This window comes from Ictidomys tridecemlineatus, chromosome 1, assembly GCF_052094955.1.
Source record: "Ictidomys tridecemlineatus isolate mIctTri1 chromosome 1, mIctTri1.hap1, whole genome shotgun sequence".
NCBI lineage: Eukaryota > Metazoa > Chordata > Mammalia > Rodentia > Sciuridae > Ictidomys > Ictidomys tridecemlineatus.
In genome coordinates this window covers 163,731,909-163,754,787 of record NC_135477.1, presented here as the reverse complement: position 1 = coordinate 163,754,787, position 22,879 = coordinate 163,731,909, and the positions used below count along the sequence as shown (strand labels likewise).

Sequence of the window (22,879 nt, the reverse complement as noted above, 5' to 3'; positions counted from 1 at the left end):
CTTCCTCCTAGCACCCCTGCAAAAATCTTACTCCAGGGACCTGCAGGTCAACCTCCAAACCAACTCCTGATTCCAGATGCCCTTCCTCAGCTCCTCTGGGCTCCAGTCCAAGAGCAAACAAGGGATGTGACAGCTGTAATGGCTTTCTGATATTGGCTCAGGTTGCCCCTGTTCTCTGAGTCCCCTTCTCAGAGGGCTCTATCCACAAGTCTCTGCAAATAGAAAACAGTCCATGAGATGCACTCAGGTTTGTGTTTGGGCCCCCCCCCAACCCTGTTCACCTTAACACTCCTACACTACCCCTGCCCCTGCCCCTTGCCTCTGAGGCCATATTTTCCATCATCATTAGCAAGACGGGTGAGTCAGGCCTGAGGTTGCAGGCATAGCACAGTTGACCCAATCCGTTGACCCAGTTCCTTCACCAGAGTCACAATCTCAAATACCCTGATGGGCCAGGCAAGAATTTCTCATGAATGAAACAGGATGAGGAGAAAAAAAAAAATCAGAAGACACAAGCTTATCGAAGGGTAGCCTCTCTTTAACTCCTGCCTGTGGCTCCTGGCAGGAAGGAATGTGGGCCCTGGGATGCCAGGCCTTGACATAGGACTTAAATCTAGGGTTTTATCCAATATTCTCTAAGTTGACAATTAAGTCACCACCTTTAAAAACATCATTGACTGAACCCAACCCACGGGGAATGGGTTATAAGCCTCCCCACCAGGTCCCATCCTTTACCACTAGAGGTTTCTTAGGAATTCCAGTCCACCACGCCCCCTGGTGGACTCTCTCAGAACTTCATCCTCTGGGGTCATGGTCTTGCTCTCCTGACAAAGATTCCTTCATTTGTTCCACGTGGGTGTGCCCAGGGTGGGTCACTTATGCCAGCATAGGAAAGGCCCTCAATAAACCCTCCATAAATGAGTGAGTGACCCAATGAGTCAACACATAGGCGAGGTGAAGGCTTAGAGCTGTAAAATGACTTTCCCAATCCATGCTGTCAAGACCAGGGATCTTAATCCAGCTACTATGATTCCCTTCTTTATCTAACGCTTGTTTACTCATTTATTTATTTACTTACTTACTTAGCGGGAATACTTTCAAGAAATAAAAATTTTATGGCTGGGGATATAGCTCAGTTGGTAGAGTGCTTGCCTCGCACGTACAAGGCCCTGGGTTCAATCCCCAGTACCACAGGAAAAAGAAAAGAAATAACATTTTATTTCATCCAGACCACTGAATCAGGGCCCTTCCCCTTCCCACTCTGGAGCGTCACGTTAGGAACTGAAGGACGGGTTTGCTACTTTCTCTGTGGTGAGAGTTTAAAAAGCTGGTAAGGAGCGATATCCCACCCCTGAGCCCCACAATCTCCTTTGCATTTCCACTTAGGCCCAAAAAAGGTTCTCCAAAGGGCTCCTGAAAAGGGCACGTAGGTCAGGCCCCCAACGATCTCAACACATAGGGAGAAGCCAGCATTTAAAAAAAAAAAAAAACTCCACAGAATGATTAATCAATCACTCAGCAGCTTCCTTAAGGCATCAGAAATTTCCCAGCTCTTAAAGCTAGGGGTGGCCAGGAACTACAGGCATGGTCCACAGAGCCCAAGGGTAATGCAAATCATACTGCAGCTGTAAAGCACTAGAACTGGACTGTAATCCTCCCCCATGTACATGATGAGTGTGACCCTGAATCAATCATTCACTGTATCTGGGCCTCTGTTTTCCAGCATCCGTAAAATTAGCCAGTAGGACTAGGCCTTTCCAGCTCTGATGTTCTGCCTCTTTTTCTAAGAATTCGTGGATTACAATGGCTCCCAGGATTAGGGGCACAGCCCGATGCAAACACTCACACAAAAGCAAAATTAAACTTTAATATTTAATGAAATATATACATTATCCTGCTGCCAAAGGCAGCCTGATTGCAATTTTCTTGAGATAATTTAATTTCAGATTTATGTCAATGAACCGCAACTCCCCAGGGGGTCCTTTTGGCAGGCGCCCTCTTGCACACATAAATCAGGATCTAATTTATATGGGCTTCACAGTACCAGACAATTGCAGGGCCTGGGTGGGAACCTGCATGTCATTTCTAGCCATGGGCAGTAACTCTTTGGGGCATCTTAATGGTATGAGGCTAAATGAAAAAAAAAACCGAAGTCTGAGGCTAAACAGGGAGAGAAAAAAAAAAAAAAAAGAACAAGCTTTTGTTTACGTGGAAGTAACAATGAGGCACATTTCCACTCAAGGAAGGGGGAGAAAAATAACACAGAGAGCTATCCAGATAGGAAAAGGGCTCGAGACAGGCTGAGCATCCCCCTACTGGGGGTGCGTAGGTATCAGTCTTGAGAGGAGAGCTGCTGAATTGCCTTAGTCCCCAAACCTGGCTATGCATGGGCATCACCCAGGAAACTCATTGAACAATAGCCTCAGGGCCCATCTCCAGAGATCTGGCATCACCAAGTGTGGGGTTGGGCCAGGAATTCTGCAAAATAACAAGTTTCCTGGGTAATTCTAGTGCCCATTAGAGTCTGGTCTGCACATTTGTTTTAAAAGCCAAGGATGAGGTAACCTGTAAGCAATCTTCCAGCCCTGAAACTTTGTAACTCTGAAATTCAAAAGGATCTTGAAGCAGAGCAATTTTTAGTGGAGAGCTTCCCTAAGATAATCCCAGCCCTCTGGGGCTGAGAATGGCTACCTAGTTCAAGAGCTACTCTCTCTCCAGATGGATAGGGAAACTGAGGCCTGTCAAATGGGAGGGGCACTCCTGAGGTCAAACAGCCAATGAGTGCTTGGAGTCATGCCTAAATTCCATAGGTCCTGACACTCCTGCAGAGGAAGAACCCAGATTCTAACCCAAGCCTAAGTCTCCTCCTATGCACCAAGGTCTCAGAACAGAAGGAGATCTTGGCTAAGTCTGGGTACAATAATTGGGGCACCTTTAAAAGAAGAACAGAATGGATTGGATACCAGAGGACAAACAGAGATTTACTTCCTTCTTTCCACTCTCAGCAAACTTTGGTTCAAGTCCAAAGTTTCACCCCCACTACTTTTCAGCTAAATGAGACTGAGGCCGTTATTAAAACTCTGTGCTCATAAATGAAGTGGGGACAATGATTCTTTTCTGCCTACCTCAGTCCCTCATGGGGATCAACATGAAACTGGACTTTAAAAAATTTTCAAAAACTGCAAATTGCAATCATCCTGTGAAGGATTATGACCTATTATGGAAGCTCTAACCACCCTCAAGTTCAGCTCAAGGTCATCACTGTTACAAAGTCTTCTCTGTCTCAATCTTCAGAACCTTTCTCACCTAGACTCCTGCTGCTTTGTTTTGTTTAATTTTTTTTTAGTTGTTGATGTACCTTTATTTTACTTATTTACATGCAGTGCTGAGAATCAAGAACACAGTGCCTCACACATGCTAGGCAAGCTCTCTAGCTACAAACTCCAGCCCGACTCCTGCTGTTTTTATCACCCATACCCAAGGTCTTGCATTCCTCTTTTATTATTTTACACTGATGCTCTTGTCAGCAAATGTGGAAGCCCAGTGATTAAAATTCTGGATTCTGCCACTGTCTGTAACTCAAGCATGCCTCTTCCTTCCCCTGAATCTCTCCTAGAGTGTAGACATTATGATGACCGCCTTTGGTAGAAGGCAAATCTGAACTCAAACTCTGGCTCAACCGTTGAATAACAGTGGTGGCCACTGGGCAAATAATTTAACCTCTCAGAGCCTCTGTTTCCTCATCAGCTAACATAACCATTCCTTCTCATGAAGTTGTTGGGAGAATGCAATGAGATGATCTTTAGTAAAACTTAGCACAGCAGCAAATGCTATATTGCTTGGAAAGTGGTAACTGCTATAATAAATATGATAAAAGAAATTGGGCTCCAGCTAGACAGAATGCTCTCCAACAAGGAGATACCAATGCAGCAAATATTCCTCCACTTCTTTCCTATCTTTGGCTGTAAGATAAAAAAAAAAATTAAATTAAATTAAAAAAAAACTTGCCTTGAAAATGTTTAACAAATATGTGGACTTTCCTTGAGATTCCCTCTGGATTCTCCACTGGTAATTCCTATCATCGCCCTTTCAGGCAATCATTCTTAGTTCATAAGTTCAGGGCAAGGAACTTGCTGTTCCTTGCGATTCCCAAGATGGCCTCCAAATGTTGGAGCCATAAATACATTTCAGACATAAATTAGGAGGCAGCCAGTGGGGTTTGTGGAAGGGATTTCAACCATATGGCAGCATGATGAATCATCCTGTGTTAATGAAAGCACATCTCAGCTCAGCCTCTGGTGTTCTATACCTGCTGCTCACCTGGGGACAAGGAAGTCTGGCATAGAGATGTTAAATGGAGCCCCCCCCTACCCCTCCTGTGCTTGGGGGTGGGGTAGCAGGCAAGTAAGGAGGTCTTCCATCAAGGGGACCCGTCCCTGAAGTCAGTGTTCTGGAATAGGTCCTATACTGTGGATTTCTCCATGGCCCGAGGCTAAGCAGGAATCTCTCTTGATTGGCAGGTCCTCCCGTGAACGTGAGCTGCAACATTTTCATCAACAGCTTCGGATCCATTGCTGAGACGACCATGGTGAGTGAGTCAAAATACAAGCTGCTCCTTCCCACTGGGGATATGTCTCTCCCGGAAATAGTTATCCTCTGTATTGATCTTCCCCAAGGAGGTAGAAACTCAGTGTTTTATTGTCAGGTCTCAGTGGTAAACCACAGGGCTCCAGTGTTTTTACTGTACTATTCAAAGCTGTGGGAATATACATAACATATGAAAATGGATAAAAAAAAATAATGATAATAACACGGCTAACACTTGCCAAATATCCAGGATTACAAAAAACAAAACTATTCAACAAGCTAAATTTTTAGATTACAAGAAAATGTGAAAACCTGGTCATATGTTTAAAATTTGACTGCAGAATGGCAGAAGACTTCTGGTTCTAGAAGCTAAAATGATATGTTGGGTTAACTGCGCGATTTGCTCCATTTGTTAGTGTATTTAAAATTTTTTCTGCAATAAAAGCTTAAAATAGATCAATTATACGAGAAAAAAAAGACCATAAAGCAAAAATTGGTGTTAATAGCAATTGTCTCCGAATCACTGACTTACAGATAATTTTTGTTTTATTCTTTCAGTATTGCTGTATTTTTCAAATCTCTACAAGGAGTGAATATTACATTAATGATCACAGATATATTCGAATAACTAACATTTTTCTCAACCTTTGGAAACAAACAAAAAATAAATCAATTGTACTCATGTGAACAGAATGATCTAGAATGTGAAAAAATAATCAGAGCAACCAAAAATCAACCCTCTGAGCAGAGAGACAGGCAGCCAGTGAAGCCAAGTGCCATGTATACTGTGGGAGACCAACCTTGCACTTGACTGAGTCACACTCTTTGGCTGGGTGCTGAGGCGCTCAGTCACAGAAATGTGGCAGAGCATTCCCCACCCTTCTTGGGTTCGAGGGTCAGTGTCTGGTGCATGGGTGTGTCTTGCTACAGCCCTTGGGTGGAGCTACGCTCACCTGTTCCTTTGTAATATAACCCCTTGCCCTGTTTAGGATAGAATCTTCCATGGAAGTGCCTTGTGTGTGTCCCCTTCTCTTACTGTGCCCTTGGGTGTGGCCTACCCAGGTGTCAGTCAACCTGTTGACAGTGGGCATCGTGAAGATACTCAGCCCCCTGAAACCTGACCCCTTGCCTCATTTGAATAGCTTCTCAATAAAAGGAGTCAGCAAGTGCTCTTGCTCTCTCTCTTTCTGTGGACCCTTAAGATCAGAGGAGCCGTCACAGCGACCCCAAAGAAAAAGGTATTTGTGTCTCTTGTGTGGTTATTTCGTGCAGCCCAGTTAGCCCAATTTAACTGGAGTGACCCCTGAGCCTTTTAGTCGCTAACAGAAACCTGGCAGTATACTGCTGCTCCGAGCTCTCAAATCATCCATTTCTCCACCCACCTGCCCCTTCTCCAGTTCAAGTGTCTGTCATGGCTTGCACACATTCCTACAAAGCCTTCTTGCCCCACTCCAGTCGATCCCGCAAAGAAGCATTTCTCAGACACAAATCTAGCCACCCACTCCCTTGTGTAAGCCTTCCTGGTAGCTGCCCACCTGCTTCTGCTCTAAACCCAAATTCCTTGCAAAGCCTTTAAGGCCCTTTGTGATCCTGATCCGCTTCATCTCTTCTCTTGCCCACCGTACGCTAGTTATGCCCATTGCTCAGTGTTCGCCACACAGACGGCTTCTCTGGGGTTCACAGGCTTTGGTTGATGTCCTGAGGCCTCTGCCTAAAGCACCTGCTTCCACCTCTTTCCCTCGCCAACTCCTATTCTCCTTCAAGACGGTGCTTAGAAGTCCCTCCACAGGACACCTTCCCTCTCCAACATATGTGTGCATGGGTGTGTGGGTTTAGACGCCGTGGGTCTCTTCTGTTATGTCAAGACACATTTTACTACTCCCTCAACGGCACTTGCCACTGTACCCATTGTATTCTTTGTCCCTCCTATGACTATAACGTAAGTTCTTTGCAGACTGGAATCTTTTCCCTTTCCTGGAGCCACCTCAGCATCTAGCTCAGGGGTTCAATAGTAGGCACTTAGTAATTTTTAAATAAATAAAGCAAATAGGATATATTGTTTGTGAGTTCGAACCATTATTCACTCCTAAAAACGTTTATGAAGATTAGATTTAAATTTTTAGTCGAAGACTGGCAAAATTCACTAGGCTTTGCAGGTCATGGAGCAAATGTCCCCAGAGTTTATTCTTTTGCAAGGAGACTTGTCTGGATATGATCAAGAAGACCCAGTACATGAAGGGCAGCTGTGAACTAGGAATAACAGTGGCTGCTTTTCACCAGGTGTCCAGGCCAAAGAGCCGAGGTTTTCTACCCCTTGAAAGACTGTCTCACAAAAATTGTGAAGGAGCCCTCTGCTTCCCTTCCTCTCCTCCCAAATCAGAAACATGTTGGCACCTGCACTACCCATTACTTTTGCACTCTTCTTCCTCAGTGGTAGACGGTTAGCAAACCAAGTCACAGTCTGGACCACCTGGTTATGTAAGGGGCCTGGCTCTTTGAGGTCAGGGCAGGTATCTGCACGCCACCCTCCCACCCCTACTCACACTGGTTTCCTTTTATGACCCAACAGATTTATCTCCTTATTACAGATTCCTGAAAGAATAAGGGCATATCCTTATTCTGTCTGGGTGGAGATTAAAAGCCCCTGCTGTAGAGTCACAGACCTGAATTTGAATTCACTCTCCATCTGCAAGGAGTTTATTTGCTTCATGTCTTTAAGCCTCAAGTTCCTCATCTGTAAAACCCCAGGGGTGATTATCACACCGACCTCATCAGGTTATTTTGTGTACCATATGCAGGAAAGTATTCATCTCAGTAAATGCTTTATGAATGTTACTAAATATTTTGGCTGAAGATAATGACGATGTCAAAGACAATGATGATGATGATGGTGGTGGAGATTCTGGACACTGAAGCCCCAACACTTAGACTAATTAGCTGTGTGACCATGAACAATCCCTAGACTTCTCTGAGCCTTGGTTTCTCCCTTCCCTACCCCCATGTCTTCTACCCCCTCCTTCTTGCCACTTTTTGCTTTCTAGAGAGACAGTATAGCACAGTGATCAAGGCACTGTCTTCAAAACCCAGACAAAATCTGAGACTCAGCACTGTGACCTTGGGCAAGGCCACCTAAGTCAGCTTCCTCAACTGTAAGATGGAAATAGAGATGGCCTCATCTCGTGACCTGTTGTCAGAAGAGACAGTGTGAAAAGTGCTAAGCACAGGGCCTGACTCGGAGCACACAGGCAATGCAAGTCAGCGGTTGTTACTAAATGTCACCTGCCCCGTCAGCACGTTTTCACATTCACCTGCTCACTTGATTCCTTTACCAAATGCTGGGTCTTCCCACCACTCTGTGAAGTGGACCTGGCTTACACCCCATTTTACAGCTGAGGAAGCCAACACGGAGAAATTACATCCCACAGGCAGTTAGAGACCAAGAAAGAATGAGCCCTGATGTTCAGAACCCATAGATAAGTGTTCTCTACCACACTGCCACAACAGCGAAGAGCTCAAGGAACCGGGGGCCAGAGACCTACAAATCACAGAGAAGCAAAAACCAAAGGGTTCTCAAAAGTGGAAATCCATCGTGGGTACAGTGACACACACCTGTAATCCCAGCTACTCAGGAGACTGAGGCAGGAGGATCACAAATCGGAGGCCAGCCTCAGCGACTTAGCAAGACTCTGTCTCAAAATGAAATACAAAGGGCTGGGGAGTGTAGCTCGGTGGTAGAACACCCTTGGCTTCTATCCCCAGTACTATCCCCCCGCCAAAAAAAAAAAAAAAGAACAAAAAAGAAAAATAAAAAAGAAAGAGAAGGAAAAGAAATCTAACCCCAGATTATGCCGGCTCACACACCAAGTGATAATGGAGATGACCAATAAAAGAAGCCCAGAGGAGATGGCCCCTTTGGTGAAGATTAATCATCTTTAGAGAGGAAATGAAGGCTGGGCAGTGAGAGCTCCCTAAGGAGAAGTTCACAGTTCACGTTGCTCCCTCCTATTTATTAAGGTAATCCAAGGCAGGGCAGGGGCGCCATTTACAGCTTGCACCTTTGGTGATATTGTGAATTTTTTCATTAGCTTCTTAATTACCTGTATGTGTTACATTTTCTTTGCAGATAATTTAGAAGAAAAAAAACCTAGAATCTCAAACCTGGGGGTGGAGGAGGCTTTAGAAACTGTCTAACCCAGTTTTACAGAGAGAATCTGATGGCTAGTGTGATATATTCCCTTGAGCAAGGTCACATGGCATGAAACAGGGGGACAGAAAGCCAGGCCCCATGCTCTCTAGGTTTTTCTTCCCTTCATCTTCTTTCTCCCCAAGACCCTACCAACCCCCTTTGGACCACTTTCCCACTGGGGCCTTTCACCTGTCACTCAAAGTGTGCTTGGGGAGCAATGCTGCACCTGTATTCATATAACAACACGAACAACAGCTTGTTCTTGAAGAACATTTCAGATGCTACCCTGTGTCAGGCAGTGTGTGAAGCAATTCTGTATATATCACCTCATTTCAGCCTCACAATAACCCCCAGAAAGTAGGGAAGGTTATATACCCAGTTTATAAGTGAGAAAACTAAGGATCAGAAAGGTTAGGGTTTTTTTACCCAAAGATACATAGCTAATGAATAAGAGAGGTAGAATTTGAAATCAGAGCTCTCTGACCCCAGCACATGGTTTCCTAAGCCAAATAGAAATATCTGATTCCTGGATGTTTGGGATTTCCCAGCCATTGCTTGTCTCCTTCGATTATAGAGAATTAGAAGCGAAAGGGTGCTCCTTTGAACAGACACAGAAACAGGCCGCTGGAGAGAGGATTGAACTTGCCCGTGAACCCAGAGCTAATAGGTGCCGCGGTCAGCCCTGGGTTCTGGCTCTCCACCCACACAGAGCTGGCTGTGCACATGGACATAGTCCCAGTGTCAGAAACTTTCCAGACTAGGTTTGCTTCCCAGGAGCAGCAGGATGCAGAGCAGCTCCAGAGACAGCTGGAGTCCCCAGGCCTAAGTGTCTGCCTCCCGGGGCTTGGCTCTATTCACTGGAGCTAGCAGACCTGAGAGCAGAGAGAGGCAGCCAGCAAAGCCACGGGGCCTCGGTCCATTCCCATCCCGGGGAAGCCTGACTTGGCCTGTCCTTCATCTGACCTTCCCAGGGCTCTTTTTGAATCTGCCCTATAGGAAGGTAAAAGTCCATAGGCAGGGTCTGTGGCTCAGGGTCGTGCACTTGCCTGGCACGTGTGAGAGACATTCTCAGCACTGCATATACATAAATAAAATAAAGGTCTATCAACAACTAAAAAAAATTTAAAAAATATAAAATAGATAAAAGTACATGCAGGAATACATAAGAGAGTGGAAGAAAGGGGTCCTGATCTAGAGATAGAAGCCAGCTTCTCTTAACACGTGTGCTTACAAAGGCGCCGTCTTGTGCGCCCTGGGAAACAGTGATCCAAACCCCCGGCACCAGGGTTTGAGTTGCAGCCCTGCCGCCACCTATGAGGCTCGGGTCCCCCAGGCACCCTGTTCTAACAATGGTGCATAGATTACCCAGAGCAATGGGGATGTAAGCATTCGGTGACTGCTACAGAGATGTAGAACATTATTATCCGCGGAACTAATCACACAAGGGCTCCAACACATACACATGGGGAAATGCCTTTCTGGTTGGTTGGTTGTATCTGTTTGCTATTCTCTCTTCAATCCAGGGCTCTTTTCACCCTACTTATGAAGGTCCTATATGTGCTCAGTGTGGTTGAGGTTCTAGGGATGGAGTTCCATTTCGGTCTTTAAGCTAAGCATTTTCACAGAAACAAATAAACTCCCAAATCTCGGTGCCTTAAAACAACAAAGATTCACCCCTCCTACAAAGCCTGCTGCAGATCTAGAGGACTCTCCAGGGCTACTGTCTCGGGGCAGTGGCTCAGCACTACATTTCCACATCAACTCACAAGTTCACATTTTCCATTAAAGGCAGGATGCACGGGTGCATTAGTCCGCTTGGGCCACCATACAAAATGCCAAACAATAGAAATTTGCTTTGTCACCATTCTGGAGGCTACAAGTCCAAGATCCAGGTGCCATCAAGGTTGGTTTCTGGTGAGGCCCTCTCTTCCTGGCTTGTAGACAGCTCTCTTCTCACTATGTCCTTGCAGGGCTACTTCTCTCTGCATGCAGAGAAAGACAGACAGAGAGACCAACACACACACACACACACACACACGCACACACACACACACACCTTCATCTCCTTCTAAGAACACTAATCCTATCAGATTAGGGCCTCACCATTATGACCTCACTTCACCTCCTAAAAGACTCTCCAATACATTCCCACTGGGTATCAGAAAATCCTCTTATAAATTTTGGAGAGACACAAATAGTCAATCCATAACAAGAGACAAGTAAATGCTTTTTACCTATAAGTGACATCGGCCATATCTGCTCCCATTTTACCACTGAAATAAAAACACATGGCCCTGCCTGAAGAGTACACTCCTCCCAAGTTTTTAGAAATAAACAGGAACAAGGCATCAGGGAATAGTAGGTCTCCGTTTTCAAGGAATCTATTGGGCAAAGAAACCAAAGATAATAGTAGAGTCTGATGAGTGAGATTACAGAGGTATGCCCAGGGTGTTATAGAACACAGAGAATATTAATAACCAAAAATACCAGAAGCTAGTACTTACTGAATGCATATCATGTGCCAAGCACTGTGAAAAGTGCTGCTCTGTGATTTGGAGTAATTTTGCTACTGGAGCAATCTGATCGTGCTATTCTCCGTGTTAAAATCTTCCAAGAGAGAACAGTTTCAGGGGATGAGTCAAAGGATGAGGCCTTTGAAAAAACAGGTCTGTGCTCAGTAGTGCCAAAAAAAGAGGAAGGTCCAGTAAGACTACAACATAAGGGCTGGGGATGTAGCTTAGTGGTAGAGCACTTGTCTAGCATAGGTGAGGTCTTCGGTTTGATCCCCAGCACCAAATGGATGAATAAAATAAATAGAATCATAGAGGAAAATAGAACAGCATCCGTAGGTTTGGCAGAGGGACATAGGAGGAGGAAACATGTACGAAATTAGGGAAAGTGATTTCAGAGGCATAAAGAAAGCAAAAGGCAAACGAATACAAAGACGGCATACAGATAAGGTCTTTCTAAAAGCTCTGCCGTGAATGGAGTGTGAGGTTTTGTATTGGTGTTTGTCATGTATTGAATACTTTTCTGAAAGCCAGATAACTGTGGTTAATGAATTATGGTAATTAGGTCATATAATACAACAGCCTCATTTTATAGATGAGGAAAATGGGGCTCAGAGAGTCTTGATACACCCAAGTTTTTCCAGCTGATGAAAACATGAAAAGGATAAAAACATAAGGGAAAAAAAACATGGGAAGATTATAAAAGGCAGTTCTGATCTCCAGGCCCCCTGACTCCTGGAGGCCTGTCCTTGGCCTGGACCATTGCTAAGCATGAGGCAAGAGGGAGGTGGCCGCTGGGCGTGTAGTGCCAGGGTAGAGCACATGCCTCTCACGTGCAAGGCTCTGGGTTCCCACCCCAGTACCGCAAAAGGTAAAGAGATGAGATGAGATGGCAGAGCCATGTGACGACATAACCCCACCCTGGTCTTCTGCCCCAGGGTTTTTCCAATTAAAATGCTAAATGGTATTTATTTAATTCTATCAGAACATTTATTACGAGAAGACTCTGCCCATCCATCCCTTTAGGTATTTGCAAAAAAGACCTCAAGATATAGGAAAACAGGGGGAAAAAAAGATATAGGAAATGGCTCTCTCACAAGGAAGAGTAAACCCCTTCAGCCCAACCACAAATATTAACACACTGGCTAGGAAGCATTCACTGCCCATTGCCATTCAACTGGGTTGAGCGAAAGAGATATTGCGAATCCTTGGAATCCATCTGTTGTTTTCCATCTTTGCTGCTGTCAACTCTGGTTAAAACTGACATCATCTCTCTCTCTTGCTTGACAAAAACAGTCACCTGACTTCCCTCCGTCTGCTCCTCCTGTCCCCTTCCAGTTCCGACTGTTACTTGGGGGTTCATTTGAAACCCCAGGTCAGATCACAGAATTTGCCTGCCTCCTAATTCTCTTACTTATTCTGTTCCCTCTACCCAGAAAGATCTCTGCAGGATTGGCTCCTTCTCATCCTTTAGCTCTCAGCTCAGGTATCCCAACCCTCTTGCCTAAAAAATTGCTCCCCTTCCTAGCTACTCTCTATCACACCACCATGTTCTCTATCCTCAGAGCAATACCTAAAATTTTGAAGCTTCTTATTGGTCCATCCGTTGACTTGTTTACTTTTTTTACCAAGAGCAGGGACCTTGTCTCTCCTCTTAATCAGCTCTACATTTCCAGGGCCCAACACATGGCTTGAATCACAGGAGCTAATCAGTGTTTGTGAAAAGAATTAACCTTGGACATTCTCTAGTCTGACCTTCATCTGTTGTTAGAATCCCTGCCACAAACATCGTGGCCAAGTAGTTCCTGCTTGCATAGCGCCAGTGATAGAGACTCTACTACCTCAAACAGCAGCCTTTTCATCTTTGGACAACTCTCAAATCTCTACTTACCAGTGGTTTGAGTCCTGACCCCGGCGCTACACAGAAACAATCTATTTACCTGACGACCCTTTAAGTCAATGAACTTGGCTCTCTGGACACCTCCCAAGCCTAGCCTCTTCAACCATTCTCTCTAGATGTCAATCGCTTCACCATGCATGTGGGGCCCTCTCCTTAGACTGCATCCATGCACTGATTTCCATCTTAATACACCCGGGAGTGGTCAGAGCAGAGCAAAGGGATGGCATCATCATCCTTATTCTGGTATATTGAATTAATCTATTTAGTTATTTATTCTGTTTGTTATGCATGACAGTAGAATGCAATTCAATTCATAGTACACATAAAGAGCATAAGTTTTCATGTCTCTGGTTGTACACAATGTAGAGTCACACCATTTGTGTCTTCCTACAAGTACCTAGGGTAATGATGTCTGTCTTTTCTACTCCCATGTCCCCTCCCTACCCTTCCCTCCCTTTTTCCCTATCCAAAGTTCCTCCATTCCTCCCATGCTCCCACCCCCCAATCCCCATTATGGATCAGAATCCACATATTAGAGAAAACATTTAACATTTGTTTTTGGGGGATTGGCTAACTTCACTTAGCATCCTATCCTCTAACTCCATCCATTTACTGGCAAATGTCATGATTTTATTTCTTTTAATGCTGAGTAATATTCCATTGTGTATATATGCCACAGTTTCCCTATCTATTCATCTACTGAAGGGCATCTAGTTTGGTTCCACAATTTAGCTATTGTAAATTGTGCAAAGCATTACTTTTTCTATTAGAGCTTTATAGCTATACTTAATAATTGGGTTCATCCTGAGAGACTCATATGTGCATGGACATTGATTTCAGTTCATGATCGCCCCTCCATTTTCCCTCCTGTCCTACCTTCCCTTCCCATTCTCCTTCCTTTACTCCACTTCCTTTCACTCATCTATTAATTTGTATTTGATTGGTTCTTTCCCTTCCTCTTACATTGTACTCTAGCTTCCGCATATGAATTTCTGAGTTTGGCTTTTTTCACTTTGCTTGATATTCTCCATTTTCATCTATTTACCAACAAATGCGATAATTTCATTCTTTTTTCTGGCTGAGTAGAACTCCATTATATATGTACCTGAGTAATACTTGAAAACAATCATTTGTAATTAATCCAATTGAAAATAGAGCAAGATGGGCTGGGGCTGTAGCTCAGTGGCAGAGTATTTGCCTAGCACATGTGAGGCACTGGGTTCGATCCTTAGCACCACTTAAAGAGAAACAAATAAAATAAAGGCATTCTGTCCATCTACAATTACAAAAAAAATTAAAAGAAAAGAAAATAGAGCAAGAGCCAGGCACTGTGGTGCACGTCTGTAATCCCTCAGAGGTTGAAGCAGGAAGATCGCAAGTTCAAACCAGTTTCAGCAACTTAGTGAGGCCCTAAGTAACTCAGTGAAACCCTAAGCAACTCAGTGAGACCCTATCTCAAAATAAAAAATTAAAAGGGAATGTGACTAAGCATGCCTGGGTTTAATCCCTGGTACCAAAGGAAAAGAGAGAGAAAGAGAGAAGGGAGGGAAGGAGGGAGGGAGGGAGGGAGGAAGGAAGGAAGGAAGGAAGGAAGGAAGGAAGGAAGGAAGGAAGGAAGGAAGGAAGGAAGGAAGGAAGGAAGGAAGGAAGGAAATGAAGGAAGGAAAATAGAGCAAGAGAGAAATAAGAACACTCCTGCTCTACCTCCCCTCAATTCCTACTTTTTTACCCTGAGGTAACCACTACAAATAAAATGTAGTGTACATGCCACCAGTCACTTTCCCTTGAATACACATACATTTAAGTATACATGCATGCCTCTGAATAACACAATTTGCTTTTCCTCCTTCCACCCTGGCTGGGCATCTCTGTCAACATCACCACATCTAGGTCTACCTCATTCTCTTTAACTCCCTTCAGGTCAGAAATTTGGAAATGTGGGAGAGGACATAACAAATGACTTATTAATACTACATTAAGTACACGATATAATGATGCCATGTAAGCTTCTGGACTTTGCCCTATAACATTCCATGGTGTGGACATACCACTGTTTCATGGTTTTCAAATACTTTCCCCATGGTGCACCTTTAGGTCCATCTCAATTTTTACTATTATGAACAATACCACAGTGAACATTCTGCTGCATAATTCTATGTTAATTTCCAATGTGCATTGATAGATACTATTACCCAGTTTCCTTCCAGAGACACTTCAGTAATTTACATTCCCTTCAGTAGTGTTCATTACTCTCCATCCTTGCCAATCCAAAACATTATCAAGCTTTATTTTTTTTCCATCAAATATCATTTCAAAATGGTGCATGATTGTCTTTTTTTGATTTATACTCCAAATTCCTACTGAATTTGAGTATCTTTGCGTAAGTTCAGTGAGCATTTTGAGTAATAGAGACGATTTTTATATGTACCTCCATTTGGAATCTAATCTTCTATGGAGTTAGTTGTCTAACTCTATTTTTCTCTGATTAGATATCAATTATTCCAATGCCATTTGTAAAATAGCTATTATTTCTCCAACAATTTGAAATTTTACCTTTCTCATCCACTAAATCCCCATATATACATTTTTAGTTTCTAGTTCCAGTTTATTTCCTGTTCTAGTCTGCTTTCTTGCTACTGTGACTAAAAGACCAGACAAGAACAATCTGAGGGCAGGAAAAGTTTATTTAGGGGCTCATGGTTTCAGAGGTCTCAGTCCTTGGAGGCTGGCTCCATTCCTCCAGGCTCGAGGTGAGGCAGAGTATCATGGCAGAAGAGTGTGGCAGAAGGAAGCATCTCACACGACGATCAGAAAGCAAAAAGAAACTCCACTAGCAAGATACAAATATATGCCCAAAGACACACGCCCAATGTCTCCACCTCCTCCAGCCACACCCCACCTGCCTTTAATTTCCTCTCAGTTAATCCCATCGGGTGCTTAATTCACTGATTTGGTTAAGGCTCTTATAAACCAATCATTTCTCCTCCAAACCTTCTTGCATCGTCTCACACATGAGCTTCTGGGGGACACCTCACCTCCAAAACATAACGCAACCTTGCTCCTACCTGTTCCTAGACTAACACCAATCCTTTAATCACTATGACTTAAACTTTTGTGTCCATATCTGATAGAAAAAGCCCTCCGTTGTTCTTTTACAAGGTTTTCTTGAACTTGCCAGTCGATTTTCTCTTTCCTATGAACTGTAGAGCCAGCTTTTTGAGGCTTATAAGAATCCCCTCAGATTTTGATTGGGATTACACTGAGTTTATGGGTTAACTTGGGGAGAAATAATACCATTGCGATATTTTATAAACATGGTATATCTCTCCACTTATATAGTTTTTCCTTTATGGCTTTCCATAAAGTTTTGTAGTTGTTGGATTTCTTAATGTACACAATGCACGCATTTCTTGTGTAGGTTTATTTCTAGATATTTTGTGAGGTTGGTTTTTGTTGTCAACAAGATCTTTTTGGTTGTTGCTTTTTCCGCTACCCTTTCCACCTTTCTACACAGCTTTTATTAGCTTATTTCGGTACTCTTGGATTTGGGAGATCCAAGAGAAAGCCTATTAAATGGCATTCAGTCATATATATGGCTCGACTCCACAAAGCCTTGGTAAATGAGGGCAGAGGAGTAAGCCCTCAAAAAGGCCAATAGATTCTGTTACAGGAAGAAAATGGGATTAAGAGGAGTCTTAGCCTCCCCTGCTGGATGACTCTATCTCAGTACACCACCAAAGAAGGCATCACAATCATGACTTTATGACAGGTCAGAGTGTAGCTTTCCGTGAGATCAAATTCAGGAAATCAAATCCACAAAAGACTAAGGTGGTGAAATCAGACTGCCGAGTTATTTCAATCTACAATGGGGCTTCCCATTCTAATAATAGGAATGTTCATGTGTGCTTCTTACCATTATCCGGTACAAGGAAAGTCAAGCAAAAGCTGCTTTTACCAGTGGAGGAAAGGGAGGTAAACCTCCTTGAGGGAAATTGGATTCAAGCCAGAGGGAGATCTAAGAAACCATGCTGAACTCACCACACAGATAACCTCTTTCCAGTGACAAGAAAGTTGGTTCCTTTACACATGGCCATGCTGGCCCCCCAGATAATGCTAGATTTCCAACTACAAATTTCTGCTTCTTTTTTTTTTTAATTTTTAATGTTTATTTTTTAGTTCTCGGCGGACACAACATCTTTGTTGGTATGTGGTGCTGAGGATCGAACCTGGGCCGCACACATGCCAGGCGAGCGCGCTACCACTTGAGCCACATCCCCAGTCCCAAATTTCTGCTTCTTGATCTGCCCTTTCTTGTACCATATTATGAATTCACACGTTTATAAAATAGTTCTCTAAATGAGATGCAGTATAAAAAATTAGGGTTCCCTTTATTCAATTAAAATGAGTTCCTGTATTAAAACATGGAGATCACATGTGCACCATTTTGATTGATGCTGGGCCTTCTCCAAATTCCTCTAGTTTGTATTCATCTCTGTTATCAGTTTAGCTTTCAGAAAGTGACCTTCTTTCCTATATTTCCAAATTTGTCTTTGCACTTTGAATTTAGCATCCCATTCCCTCCTAATCTGGTAAGAAATCTTCTGTTAATCTAATGGGGATTCCCTTATGTAAGACCTGACTCTCTTTTTAATATTTATTTTTTAGTTGTAGATGGACACAGTATCTTTATTTTTTATTTATATATTTTATCATGTGGTGCTGAGGATCATACCAGGACCTCATGCAAGCAAGGCAAGCATTCTACCACTGAGCTACAAACCCAGCCGCTTGTCTTGTTTTTTTATAGAATTTTCTCTTGTCTTTGACTTTTGATAGTTTGATAATAATGTGCCTCAGAAAGAACCTTTTTGAATTGAGTCTATTTGGGGGCTTTTGAGCTTCCTAGACATGGATATACATATCTCTTTCACAATTTGGGAAGTTTTCAGCTATTATTTCATTGAGTTTTCTACACGTTTCCCCATCTCTTCTCCTTCTGAAATGCCCATAATGCATTTACACATTTATATTTTGTCTTATAAGTTTTCTTCATTTGCTTTTTTTTCTTTTTTTTTCTTTTTTTGGTAAATTCACCAATTTGTTCTGCTTAATCTAATCTGTTGTTGAGGCCCTCAATTTACATTTTTATTTCAATGAGTTTCAATTATGATCTCCAAGATTTCTGTTCAGGTCTTTTTCATGATATTGATCTCTGTTGAATTTCTTATTTCGTTTCTCATATTATAAATCATTTTATGATTTTGTTGAATTATCTTTATTCATTAATACCTTACCGAGTTTCCTTAAAATTATTATTTTGAATTTCCTTTTAGACAATCTGTTGATTTCCTTTTCTTTGAGGCCTGTTACTAGAGAATTATTTGGTTCATTTAGAAGTGTCATGTTTCCTTGCCTTTTCATGTTTTGTGTGAGTGTGTGTGTATGTGTGTGTGTGTGTGTGTGTGTGTTTTTATTGATATATGAACATATGGTGGAACCATGATCTCTTTTTAGCTTTTGTAGGGAATTTTCCTGTAGTTAGGGACTAAGGTATTGATTAAGTAGGGTGCCATGGCTTTGGTTCTGGGTGATCACAGTAACATAGTCTCATATGACTTATTCAACGTAATCAATGTGTGTTCTCAATTTGGTGCTATGCTATAGCAGTTTGAGTCCCATTGAGTAAGGGGAACAATTTATACTGAAGCAGTACAGCTATATGGACTCCAGGAAGTTCCCTAAACGGAGCTTGGGGCCAATGAACTCTCCTATAGCTAGGACTATAGTGATCGCACTAGTAATGGGGGGCATTGGAAATCTCCTTCTTACCTTTTCCCTACATTAAGAAGTCTCTCCTGCCTCTGAGCTGATCCATCTAGGAAACAAGTTATTATGGTTTATATTTTAGGTGCCCCCCAAATGCTTATGGGTAGGAAGATGCAAGAATTTTCAGGATGAAATGATTTCCTTATGAGAGATGTAACTTAATCAGTGAATCCACCCACTGATATGGATTAACTGGGCAGTAACTGTAAGCAGGTAGAATTTAGCTGGAGGAAGTAAGTCACTGGTGGTGTGCCTCTGGTTTTTATATTGTGTCCTTGGTGAGAAGAGTTCTCTCTGCCTCCTGGTTGCTGTGTCCTGAGTTGCTTTCCTCCACCACACCCTTCCGCCATGATGTTCTGCCTTACCTCAGGTCCAGAATTGGACAACCATGACCTGAACCTCTGAAACAATGAACCAGAATAAACTTTTTCTCTTTTAAGTTTGTTCTTGTCTGGTCTTTTTGTACACAGTAATCCAAAATCTGACTAAAACACCAGTGTCATAGAGGCAGAGTACTTTGGTCCCTTCTCTATGTAACTGAATTTTCATGTCCTACAGTGTTCCCATCTGTCCCTTGCCAAATTCCAGTGTTTTTCCTTAGATCATTTCCTCACAGTGTAGTTATCTATTTGTTATTTGGGGTTCTTTGCAGGAAATGAGCACTGGGCGCCTCTGTTGGGCCTTCTTGATGATTTTCCTTCCATGTTTTCTAGTGGCATGTCTCATGACTGTGGACTTCACTGCCACAGTGTCATTCTTCCTCTTTCTGAGTTAATATCTACCCTTCAGTTTGCATCCTTTGGCAACCAATTATAAATCCACCCCATGGTTCAATATCACAATCCAAAGTTGTCCGTCTGATACTGACTATGAGAATATTTATGAGCGAACCTGTCACATGAGCTCAGTCTACTATATTTCCTTCATTTACCCCAGAGACTGTTTTAAATTTTATATCTAATATTGAATAAAAATTTTAATGAGATGTTTTAAATATTTAATAAAATGTTTACTATTTAAATAGTATTTAATTTTAAAATATTTAGTTCAAATAAATATTTAAATATAATAATTATAAATATTTCAAATAGATAATTTAGAATAGAGTAGATGGAACTTGGCTTAGATTTTTTTTTACAAAAAAGGAAATAAACAGAACAAAATTATATTAAAAAAAAAGAGTGTGAACTTGGAAACCATAAGTCCTGTATCTGTATAGATGTTCTAGTACCTATAACTACATGACTTTAGGTAAGACTCCTAACCTCTGCTTTAACCTCACTGTTTACTCATACATAAAATGAGTATGGTAATACCCAGTAGGTTAGGTTGATAAAAAGTTTATAAATACATTTACAGTTCTAGCAAATGTTAGCCATCCAATAAAAGTAGCAGCTATTAGCATTTTTATGTGATTATTAAACTCATACTGGGCTTTAGTGATTCCCTACAGACCTAGAATGATGCTCAGCTCCACTGATCCAAATGTCTACAGTTCTTAACAACAAATGTAGCTCTGACTGTGTGATCTCCAAATGAGCATGCACCAGACAGCATGGTGACTTAGAGAGGTTTAAGCACAAATTAGGCATCTGGACAAGGAGACAAGAGGCAGGATCTGGGGAGTCTGCCAGCACTGGACTTGAGTATAACCAGACCCTGAGTCAAATCTGTGGGCCAAATAAGGAAAAAGGCACTGTTAAACCTGGGGCAAAAGCTTTCTGTTCTTTGCCTTTTGTGATACTTCCTGCTACTTGTGGGCGACTACAAACCCACAGGTAGGTAACAGCAGCCAGAGGCCATAACTGATAGCATTGTGGTGTCTTGAATTCTCAAGGCAATTCTGGGAGATGCTTGATGCTCTATAGTTTAAATGCCTAGACTCTGGCTTTAACATCCTGGGTTCGAATTCCAGCTTTGCCACTGACTAGTTGTCTGATGTCGGCAATGATATTTTAATTTCTGAATGCCTTGATTTCCCTACTTGTAAAACAGGAATGATAATATAACATACATTACAGGAATAGTGTGAAGATAAAATAACACACATACAAAGTTCTTATTTCTTGTGCATGGTAAAGTCTCCATGTATTCGTCTTATTTACCTTGTTACTATCAGTCCTGGATCTACCAATATCTGGCAATGGGAACTTGAGCTTTGAGGGCTTATCTCCACATATGTTCAATGGGGAGAAGAATCTTCTCTTCTATACCAACCTCACAGACAAAATCTAATGTGAGGACGGCTTGGAAAAACAAAAAGTAGCAAATTATAAGACATTGTTAGTAATAAGAGCCAATAGGTTTGTTACTTAAAAGTATAGAACTTTGAAGTCAAACTGTCCTGGAGCTGAATCTCAGCTCTGCCACTCAATTTATAACAAAGCATTTAATATCCCCAGGTCTCAGTTTATTTGCAAAACAGTGTCACTGTGAGAATTTGGTGAGAAGTTCCCTATAAAGTGCTTCACACTGTACCTGCCACTCTGCGATGGTTTAGTAAACCCTACTTGCGCCAGCTGAGCCAGGTTCACATGCTCAAAGGACAGTGCAGAGAATGAGGCTCTTACCATATTTGCAGGGTTAAAAAAAAAAAAAAAACACATAAGACTCGTGTCATAGTGCTTCTCAGAGGTCCAGGAAAGTGAGAAGAAGAGCAGAGAGTAAGAAAGGAAGCAATAGGTCATAAACCAAGCCTGAGCATCCCCACTCGGAATGAACCCCATGGCTCCTGGTCTTTGGCAGACTGACTCAGCTCTTATGCATCTTAATCCCAAACCCTGTCAGAGCCAAGCCCATGCTAAAACTTCTCCAGGAAAGCTGAGCCAGCCTGACAGCAGATTCATCTGTGTCCTCCTCCTCCTGGGCCTGGGGCTACCTCCAAAGGTATACAATATAGAAACAGAAAGAAGTAGGATAGAAGTAAAAATGACTTCATATGCATTCCATCTTAGTCACTTAATTGATGTAGGGCCTGGAGAAAAGCACTTTCCTTCTCTGAGCCTTGTGTAAAATGAAGAAGAAAGAGGTCCCCAAGGTTCTTTCTAGCTATAATATTTGATGGTGCAAATGATGATGATGATGATGATAATGATGATCAATAACTATGATTCTCTTGCCTATGCCCAGTTCCCTTTCCTACTGTCTTAGTTTAGATTCTTCTTAACCTTTCAACGGGACTGTCAAACGGCCTCAAACCAGACCTCCCTGTATCTGTTTCCTCTCATTTCCAATACCTCACAATCAGTCCTGCCCTGCTGATTATGAAGTTGAACCTTGATACCGGTCCACCCAGTAAGTCTTCAACGGTGTCAAATGGGCTACAAAATAAAAGGCAAATACCCTGGTTTGACAATCAAGCATATCCAGAGCTCACGTCCCTTCATTTCACCGCCTTATGACAGCCCAGTGGTGCAAAGCAAGGACTCTATATCATGAGATAAAATAGGTTCAAAATCCAGCCCTCCCCACCCGTTACCACTGTGGGACGTGAATAAAATAGTATCAGGGTGAACACAGCTATGTCATGGGATTATTTTAAGGATAAAATAAGCTAAATCGTGTGCTTAGGTCCTCAGTGAGAGCGCTGGTATTACTTCTACTGCTAGTGACTGAGCGAGGAGGAGCCACTTGAATGCCTCTACTCCTTTGATTGTCCCATTTTTTTTATTATTGTCATGACTTTAATTTTTTAGAGCAGCTTTAGTTTTAATTGTCCCATGTTTAAAATATGAGATTCCTTTTACCCCAGCTACGCATCCCAATCCTAAATGCTCTGAGGCTGTGGCCCTGCTCCCTCTATCCGGTCCTGCTCTAAGCCTCTAGGTGTCACCTCTGTCATTCTCCTCTCAACCACCGGGCTCCTTTCCC

General features: G+C 42.5%; 1 protein-coding gene and 1 long non-coding RNA gene across 11 annotated transcripts in view; one reads left to right on the top strand and one right to left on the bottom strand.

Annotated features, from left to right (window-relative positions):
• Window positions 1-22,879, top strand: part of Glra1 (glycine receptor alpha 1) — an 80,542-nt gene that overhangs the window by 38,319 nt on the left and 19,344 nt on the right. For both annotated transcript variants that reach the window (XM_005325472.4, XM_005325473.4), the window contains exon 3: window positions 4,521-4,588. In XM_005325472.4, coding sequence (XP_005325529.1) covers window positions 4,521-4,588 — 68 coding nt within the window. The remainder of the gene's footprint in view (window positions 1-4,520; window positions 4,589-22,879) is intronic.
• LOC144378036 (uncharacterized) overlaps window positions 1-22,879 on the bottom strand; it is a 64,421-nt gene that overhangs the window by 32,087 nt on the left and 9,455 nt on the right. For all 9 annotated transcript variants that reach the window (XR_013439511.1, XR_013439506.1, XR_013439504.1 and 6 more), the window contains exon 3: window positions 4,321-4,756. This is a non-coding gene — a long non-coding RNA (uncharacterized LOC144378036). The remainder of the gene's footprint in view (window positions 1-4,320; window positions 4,757-22,879) is intronic.